The 9579-nt window shown below is 31.7% G+C and overlaps 1 protein-coding gene across 1 annotated transcript; it reads left to right on the top strand.

The window, feature by feature from the left end:
• The first annotated feature begins 5783 nt into the window (after nt 1-5783).
• On the top strand, nt 5784-7287 carry LOC127079536 (L10-interacting MYB domain-containing protein). Its single transcript, XM_051019924.1, has 4 exons — nt 5784-6134; nt 6227-6490; nt 6999-7006; nt 7062-7287. The coding sequence occupies exons 1-4, from the start codon at nt 5784-5786 to the stop codon at nt 7285-7287; spliced, it is 849 nt and encodes a 282-aa protein (XP_050875881.1).
• Nucleotides 7288-9579: the final 2292 nt, after the last annotated feature.

The following is a 9579-nucleotide window of genomic DNA, read 5'->3' as shown; positions in this document are numbered from 1 at the left end:
GTCTCAGTACATTTCAAAATAGTTAGATGAATTGACTGATCAACTTCTGAAGTCCATGCCTCATATCTTGATGAATTGGTGATTGAGGACACTCAAATAAGTTCAAATATGCATGAAATGAAGAGTTAAAGAACTTCACTTAATTGTATTTGATCATGGGCTGAGGTTGCTTCAGGAGCAAGGCATTGTGGTGCACAGATGAATTAGGGTTTCCTTGAAGAACAAGACCTCAAACCTTTTGACTTGCTATGACCAAAATGATGAATTGAGATGCTAGGGAGGCATACTTGGTGGATGAGAGCATTGGGAACCATTACCATGCTTGCTATCATCTCCTCTTGACCATGTCTTTGTACCAATGATCTTCTTGAAGCTTTAGACTTTGTGATTGCTTAAGCTACAAACAAAAGATGTTAGTGACATATTTTTTGTGCTTTTGGTTAGTAAACAAAATAAGAAAAGCAATGATATATAATTCAAGCATGCTTGGTGATCTCAAACCACTCTCAAGAGGTCCCACCCAAAGGAAAAGGGAACCAAGATGCTAAATGATCCTTGAGGCAATGCAAATGCAATGTTATGATGCCATGAGGGATCTTAGGGATAAAATTGGGGTCTTACAGCATGGAAAGTCAAAGGATGCAAAGAGAGCGCCACTACTCTCTTTCCGGGAAAGATAACTCCTAGGTTAGGCCGACAAGACATCAAGAGGGAGAGAAAGAAAATCCCCTCTACCGCTACCCCATAAAGAAGAGCTCGCTTCACTTGCTTACTAAAAAGCCAGGAGAGAAAGCCAAGCATTTTTTTAGTACAAAAAAAGAAGAGAAATGATATTCATAAATAGGCCAAATGACTAACCACCACCAGAATGGTTAGACTAACACAATGATTACTGCTATTCTTAAGATAAAGTCTAGGAATGTGAAACTTCCACTATCGATGAAGTCATCATCGTAATAGCTAGTCATAAGACTACTCACAACATCTAACAAGTTTGATCGAAGAGGAAATTATCATATTTCTTGTAGAACCCAATATTTCCACTTCAAGTTATGGATTTAGAAAGATATAGGTTGCGTTTGTTACAGTTTTTTTTATTAAAAAAATCTATTTTTTTATTAAAAAATCATTTCTAAAAATTTTAAGAGTGTTTGTTTCAGATTTTTTAAAAATAATTATGTTTAAAAAATGATTTTTAAATTAAAAATGAGAAGCTGATCCAAGTAGCTTTAAAATTTTCATTTTGCGATAGATGAGAGAGAAAATGAAAATATAAAACACGGAAGGTTACATCCATAGCAAAGTTATATAGTTATTCTTAAAATTCCTGAAAATTCCGAAAATATCCTTAGAGGGTTTAACTTCATTTTGTTCAGAATTGTGAATAGTGATTCTTCTTCCCTCTACTTCAATGGCGGCGTGAGCAGTGTCGTCTTCTTCTTTTTTGCACCAGGTAAAAGTTATCACGAATCTTCTCCTTCTTTAATGTTATCTGGGATTTTAAATTTTTCATTTTTCATTAGAGGTAGTGATTGCTTTGTTAAATTTGTGATATAGGGTTTTCAACTTATTTTGAAATTGAATTCTGGAACTTGAAGCTATTGTTAATTCAGGTTAGAGCTTTTTGTCATGGTTAATAGTGAAATTCATGTTATGAACAATTTAAATGTGGTAGCATATTGTCATGGGTAGGATGTATTTGCTTAGAATTATTTGTTTGCTAATTGTTCTGTTCTTGAAATACCTCATGAGATTGAACTATTTCCAAATACATTATTAATATGATAGCTTCAAGTGAGTTCAATTTTTGTTGTCTAGTTTGATGCTTTTTGTTGTATTGGAGTTGTCATGTATACTTTAGATGGGTATTTATAGGAACCAATTGATCCAATGAGGTTATAAAAGTGTGAGGGATCTTCTAAAGCAATGGGTATTTTCTTGCTACCATATTTTTACTTGAGATGGGTATTTGAAAGAATGTTAATTTCATGGATAGTTCTGTAGGATAGACTCCATGTAAACAAGTATGTTTTACAAAGTCTTTAGTAGCTTGAGAAGTCCTTTGCTAAATTTATAATATTTAGGTTTTGTCCTAATAATAATTTGATCTTTTATGGATACTTGTTTAAGTATGCTTACTTGCTTTAGAAGATTCCTCACACTCGTTAACTAAACAATTTACATGCAGTCTATCCTACAGAACTATCCATAAAATTAACATTCTTTCAAATAGGTAAAAGAGAAGCAAGAAAATAATGAGCCTTCCATTAGCCTACTCAAAAGAGAATAACTTACAACAATCTAATGTTTTCTCAAAAATGGGGAAATATCCACACCTATTGAACTTTTGGATAAGAATGTGTAAAACCAAATTGCATGTTCTCTCTAAGCAGTATCCCAAGTTTAATGATTGTGAAAAATATGGTGTTTGATGATGGTATTGTTGGTGTAAGCCCTAGAGGCCAATACTTTTGGTACTTGTATCGAATTATTTATTAATAATAAAAGGCTTTTTCTTTATTATGTTTGTCTAATGAAGTCCCTAGAATAGATAGTCCGTTTAATGTATCAAGTGTGACTTAATCATGAGATCATATTAAACATAAGGACACTATTCTTAAAGTATCCATAGTCGAGCTTTATTGTGAAGTGGGATAACATGAAAGCATTAAGACTATTATGTATATAGACTGATGATTACATCTCATGGATCATGGATAAGGAGTTATCAAGTCTTAAACATAGGTATGAATATTAAGAGTAATATTTATACTGGATTGACCCGCTATGAGAATACTACATAGAATATTATGCAAAGTGTCATAAGTTATTCTCATGGTGATAATGGTGTATACCACCCTTCGACCTGAAACCACTATGGACCCTAGATGTAGAGTTGAGTGCCTTATTGCTGATCAAACATTGTCCGTAACTGGATGACCATAAAGACAGTTGATGGGTACTCCACGAAGAGTGCTAAGGGACATGAGTGACCTAGATGGAATTTGCCCATCCTGCATAATAGGATAAATGTATGTGGGCCCAATATTGAATTGGACAAGGATGACACGGTCTATGCCTTGTGTTCAATATAGACATAAGGGCAAAAGGGAAATTGTACATATAAGTATTATCACAAAATGATTTGTCAGATCACATGACATTTTTGTGTCTTGGATAGCAGTGATATGTTGCTAGATACCGCTCACTATTTATTATGTTAAATACGTGATTTAATATAATTGTCAATGTCGCGAAAATCTACAGGGTCACACACAAAAGGACAGATTGATGAGAGGTAAAGTAACTAAGGAATATTGTAATGTACTGTGCCCTTAAGTGAATTGTAGAACATCTTAAGGTACGGTCTACTTAAGTAGAATACGAAATATGGTAAGGTACCACGCGCTTAAGTGATTTTGGCATATTATAAGATATGGGCCACATACACTTGAGTGGGCTTTTTAGCTTGCAGCCCACACAAGTGGTTCTATAAATAGAACCCTTGTGTAGAAGCATTTGTGCAGTTGCAATTTTGTTTCTCTCTCTCTCTCTCTCTCTCTCTCTCAGTCAAAGCCTTCATTCGTAGTAGCTAGCACTGAGATTGAAGGAATCCGTTCGTGTGGACTGAGTAGAAGCATTGTCATCATTCAACGTTCGTGATTGCTCCGTAGATCTGCATCAAAGGTTACAATTGCCACAAGAGGTAACAATTATATCACTGATCATGCCCATTCGTAAGGATCACTAAAGGAGAAATTTTAAATTCCGCTGCGTTTTGGATCACCCTTCTCCTTCAGGGATGGCAGCATATCGATACCAACCATTGAGAGTTATAGAGAAGAAAAAAAGAGATGCAAGAAAAGCTATAAAAAGGGTGTCATTTCTCAATAGTGTCATAAGGAAATCATCTCTGAGAGTGCATGGCCAGATAATGTTTGGCAATTTGCTATGAACTCCAAACGCTAGAGAAAGTAAGGTGATATTATTTTTAGTTATCCAATCCTCTCCGGAAAGGAGATAGATGTCAGATGAGAGAAAATGATAGTTAAGAGAGATATAGAGAAAGTTACCACAGTTATAAAAACCTACATATACCTAATCTTGGTCCAATCCTATCGAGCCTTAGTAAACGCCTTAGTAAACTTTGATAGTAAACTTCGAATTTGGCAGGAAGGTGCACTGCACTTTAACAAGAATATAAGAAATAAGTTATTATTCATTGAACATGCTCCCTTATTTTTTGATAGTGACAAAAGCTGAGAAATGAGAACATTACAACAGTAAACTCAAAGTAAGGGAACAATCACCTTAGTTCATCGCTATGCTGTAGTTCCCGACTTCCTTCTATTGCAGAGCTCTTGTCTGGTGTCTCATACAGGAGACTATTATCCTCAGGGACATCAAGATTTTGTTTCCAGAAAGATGCAGCCACAACCTGACACATTCTTGTAAGAGGACTTCCCCTTAGTTTTTGAAACCTATATAGGGGCGTGCCTAAAAAGAAGCTTCTGATAGCTAATCCCATAAATAAAGCAGGAATGCCAAATCCAAGACCCCAGCCTGTATTATCTTGAACCCACACAATAAAACTGCTTGATATAAGGGCTCCTATGTTAATAGAAAAGTAAAACCAGTTGAAAAATGATCTCTTCTTAACCCTTTCCCGTGAATCAGTATCATCAAACTGATATGCCCTAAAAGAGGACATGTATGGTTTAATACCACCAGTCCCTAGCGCAATCAGATAGAGACCAATGAAGAACATAACATATTGTGCAGGAGTAGCAGGAGGGCATACATCACCAAACATTCAGCAGACTTCAATGTTGGAATAGATGCAGAAAGTGTCAATGTGCACATTCCCTGCACGAGACAAACCTATGTTACCGGCTAAAATATCTAATGACAATTGAATGTAAAGTATGTAGATGAAAATGATGCACGGAAAAAACAAATGGTGAGAATACTGTTATAAAACATGCTGATACAGACACCTGTTGTCCCTAATATTAACTAAAACTTTTCAAATGTGAGAATGAATTTGAGTTTTATATAATCAAGGCTCAAGTGGATTCCATCAAAAGAATTGTCATTTCTAATTTTTTTCCGTCTAGTCTTACGACAAATTCAACACAACTTTCTAATTATTTTATTAGCATGTTCCTTCTTTCAATTATACATGTGCTAGGTAGATAGTTTGTACTATTCAAAGTGTGTGGTGCTCTATAGAGACTACAACTGCTCTGTATTTTATACAACTTCTCTCTATATAGTTAGGAAAAAAAAATAGAAAGTACATGTTAATTTCTTGTCATATCTTTCTTCATGTTTAACATTATATTTTATACTCAATCTTGTTGAATCAAAATGACTTTCATGATATATTTTATTCTTAATCATCATGATCACCAATTTTTTATTTACTTTGCTGCTATATTTTATTAGCATGTTAAAGTGAGAAAAAAACTTTAAATATTATTGTGTTCATATTTTTTTGGTTGCATCATTGTATAGCTTCTTTATTGGAAAAGTTATAGTAGTTATAGTGTGTGGTGCCACTATTGTTGGATAAAGCACATAATTCTTATTTAGAGCATGTATTTGTTGTTACTTCTATAGAGTTATATTTTCATATCAACCATGAGGATTAAATAATAATAGGTTTGTAAATACCATATTACATACACATAAACTCTTATTTGATTGATAAATATTAATATGTTTATTTCAAATTTCTATTGTATTAGGAATAAATGTTAATATTGTGTTTGATGACTATAATGGCATCTAAAAAAGATGTGAAAAGTTTAGAGAAGGATGGAAAAGTTGTTGCAAAATGGGGGGATGACAGTAAAACAGAAAATTTGCTGAAAATTTGCATTGAAGAAATAGAAGCGGGTAATAGGCCAACTACCCACTTCAGTAAAGAAGGGTGGAAGAATATTACTGAAAAATTTCAAAAGAAAACCGGATATGCTTATGATCGCACTCAACTAAAAAATAGATGGGATACATTGAAAAGAGAGTTTTCGTCATTTGTGAAGTTAGTGGATAAGCAAACTGGAGTAGGATGGGATCATGAAAAGAAAACTATCATGGCTGATGATGATTGGTGGGCTGAAAAGAGTAAGGTACGGTTCTGTCAATGTATACTAGAGTAGTATTTAATTAATTGCATGAATTTTTCCATGATATATGTTTTGAATGTTTATTTATTTTTCAGGAGGATCCAGATATTTTGAAATGGAAACATGAAGGACCTAAGTTTATTGACTTTCTAGATAAATGTTTCAAGGGTGCCATAGCTACTAGATTCGCCCTTTACAAACCATATGAAGAGCAATTACCATGTGAAGGATCAGAATCTGTTTTTGAAGACGGTCGTGAGAATAAAACAGTTACTAAGGATGAAGGAGATGCATATAATTTTGATGTTGGAAATGAAGTACAACCCAACCCAACACCAAGTTCTTCCAAAAAGAGAAAGGTTTTAGGGAAATGAGAGAAAATCGGGGCAATAGAGAAACTTCAACGATCTCTTGATCGTATACTCGATGGGTTTGGGCCAAGCCAACAAGGATTCCCAGAAGATAACATTAATTATGATAAATGTTTGAAAATGTTGGATGAAATCCCATCCTTGGTAAAAGGATCACATTTACACTTTAAGGTTGTTAGAATCCTTGCCAATAAAGAAAATAGGACAACATTTTCTTACTTCATGAATACCTTAACTGCTGATATGGCTCTTGATTGGATATACATTTGTCCCAAAAAAATATATTCGCGTGATCGTTGATAGGATTGCATGCTTCTTAGAAAAAAAACATTAACAGTTTGAACTATTATGTTTTTATTAGCTTGATGTAATATGATATTTGTCATAATTACTTTGTTGTTTTGATACCAAATGGAAATTTCATTATTGACTTGTTAGAATATGTGATTTTGGATTCTTAAATGTCATTCTTGTGTTTTTACTTTCTTGCTTTAAGGATTTAAGGTGTCATGATCTTTAACTATCCAAACATTTATAATTTTACATTTTTGTGTAACAGGACGGGTGACAATTCAAATAAGAGTTTGGGTGAGAGTTCAGATGATAGTTCATATGAGAGTGACAATACTTCTGAAATAGATATTGAAGTCCAACAGGTCAATAGAAGTCAATATCATATTGCAACGGTGATGGATGCTTTTATGGTTACAAACCATGTTTTGAAATGCATTGTCAAAGAAAAGAAAACTACGTCAATTCTCTCCGGCCAACTATGGTTTATATAGTTGATAACAAGAAATGATAATAGGTTTTTTGAGCAACTTCGAATGAGGAAACAAGTCTTTCAGAATTTGGTATGCGAGTTAACTAATAATTGTGGATTGAAACCTACTAAACACATTGGAGTTGAGGAAAGTGTTGGGATATTCTTATATATGATAGGGTCGCCTTCCTCATATAGAAATGCCCAAGAGCGATTTCAACATTTTAGTGAGACCATTCATAAACATTTCAACAAAGTTTTAGAAGTTGTATGCAAGTTGGGAAAAAAAGTCATAAAACATGTTGATCTTGTTGACTCTTCTCAATATATCAGAGATGATAATCAATATTGGCCTTACTTCAAAGATTATATAGGGGCAATAGATGACACACATATTAAAATACATGTCCCAACAGAGAAACAAAAACCGTTTTTCAATCGGAAATGACGTACAAGTACTAATGTGATGGCTGTGTGTGACTTCAATATGTGCTTTACTTTTGCATTATGTGGATGGGAAGGATTTGTTTATGATGCAAAGATTCTTATGGATACTCTTCGTAAACCTAATTTACGATTTCATTATCCCACAGAAGGTTAGTTTTTGGTACTTCAAATATTTTATTAGTATAATTAATATTTTTATATTCTTATCTGATATATTTTGTTTATATATACAGGTAAATACTATCTTGTAGATTCAGGATACCCGTCACTTAAAGGTTTCTTGGCACCATACAAGAATGCAAGGTATCATCTTACACATTTTAGACTTGCTCCAAGATTCAGATCAAGAAATGAAAATTTTAATTATTATCATTCTAGTTTGAGAAGTGTGATTGAAAGGACTTTTGGTGTGGTAAAAGCAAGATGGAAAGTATTACAAGAAATGCCTAATTTCAAGCTTCAAACTCAAATGACTATTATTTGGGCTTGTTTTGCACTTCGTAACTTTTTAAGAAGAACCGACTCAAGTGACTTGGATATTCTTGAAAGTTTAGAGAACTTCAATGGTTTACAAGACAATGAGCAAGATTTCCATGAAGGAGATGAAAATGGTGTACCTACTCATGGTGAATGACAAGCTCCAATTCAAGCTGATGTTAGATATATTGAAGAAATAAAAAACACTATCAGAGACCAATTGGCAAGAAACATGGGGCGACAACGACAATAATTTTATTTTTATGTTTGATGGCTTTAGGAAAATTAGAATGAGACTTAAAAAAGATGTAGTTTTATTTTTATGTTTGATGACTATAAAAAAAGCTAGAATGAATCTTTAAAAAGATGTAGTTTTATTTTTATGTGTTTGTTTTATATTGCTTTAAAAATATTTCTATGGAGAAACTAGTATTAGAGGGCTTATCCTATATATATATATATATATATATATATATATATATATATATATATTATATATATATATATATATATATATATATATATAATATATATATATATATTATATATATATATATATATATATATATATATATATATATATATATATATATATATATATATATATATATATATATAATCGTAAAGTAATAGAAATATTTTTAAAAATTATATAAAAATTATTAATTTATTATTATGTATAATCATATATTCATAATAATTAACACTAATTTGTATGTCCTTTTTAGTAATTTATATTTAAAAAATCATTTTTACGTTTAAATTGCTAAACAAGAAAAACATTATTTAAAAAAATGATTTTTATGAAAGAAAATAAACACAAATTAACTTTTACTTTTTAAAAAAAATCTCAAAAAAAACTGTTTTATTTAATCTAAAACAAACAGGTCCATAGTCTTAATCTTTTTAGTGTGTATTTCTTTCACTTTAAAGACTAGGTGAAACTTTAAGAGGAGTATTGTTAGACCTTTCATAAGAAAACTAGTGACCTAGAAGTTATGTCTTTAAGTAGCCATTATTATATTTTTAGGAGGGTTATTATATTATTAGGAGTATTATATTTTTAGGAAGGTTTATGATCATAAAGTTCGACAGGAAAATTGTCATTTTAACATTAGGAAAAATACTAATGTTATTCCTACATTAAATCATACACTAATATCTTATATCAAACACGGTTTACCGTATCAGTGAATAATATTTTTATTTTTATAATAAATAAAAAAAATATTTATAAAAAAATATTTTTATTTTTAAAATTATTTTTAAAACACAAATATAAAATTTATCATTAATCACTTTTTTTATTGTATTAACCACAAAAAAATATAGGTTATTAATCACATATTTTACTTATAATTTATTAAACAAATTTATTATTTTATTAACC

Source organism: Lathyrus oleraceus, chromosome 5, assembly GCF_024323335.1.
Source record: "Lathyrus oleraceus cultivar Zhongwan6 chromosome 5, CAAS_Psat_ZW6_1.0, whole genome shotgun sequence".
Lineage (NCBI taxonomy): Eukaryota > Viridiplantae > Streptophyta > Magnoliopsida > Fabales > Fabaceae > Lathyrus > Lathyrus oleraceus.
Note: the sequence above shows the minus strand (reverse complement) of the source record. Positions and strands in the feature narration are given on the sequence as shown.

Coding starts and splice junctions, on each gene's coding strand:
- LOC127079536 (XM_051019924.1), top strand. CDS start 5,784: ATGGCATCTAAAAAAGATGTGAAAAGTTTAGAGAAGGATGGAAAAGTT. Junction 6,135..6,226: donor GGTGGGCTGAAAAGAGTAAG/GTACGGTTCTGT, acceptor TTTATTTTTCAG/GAGGATCCAGATATTTTGAA.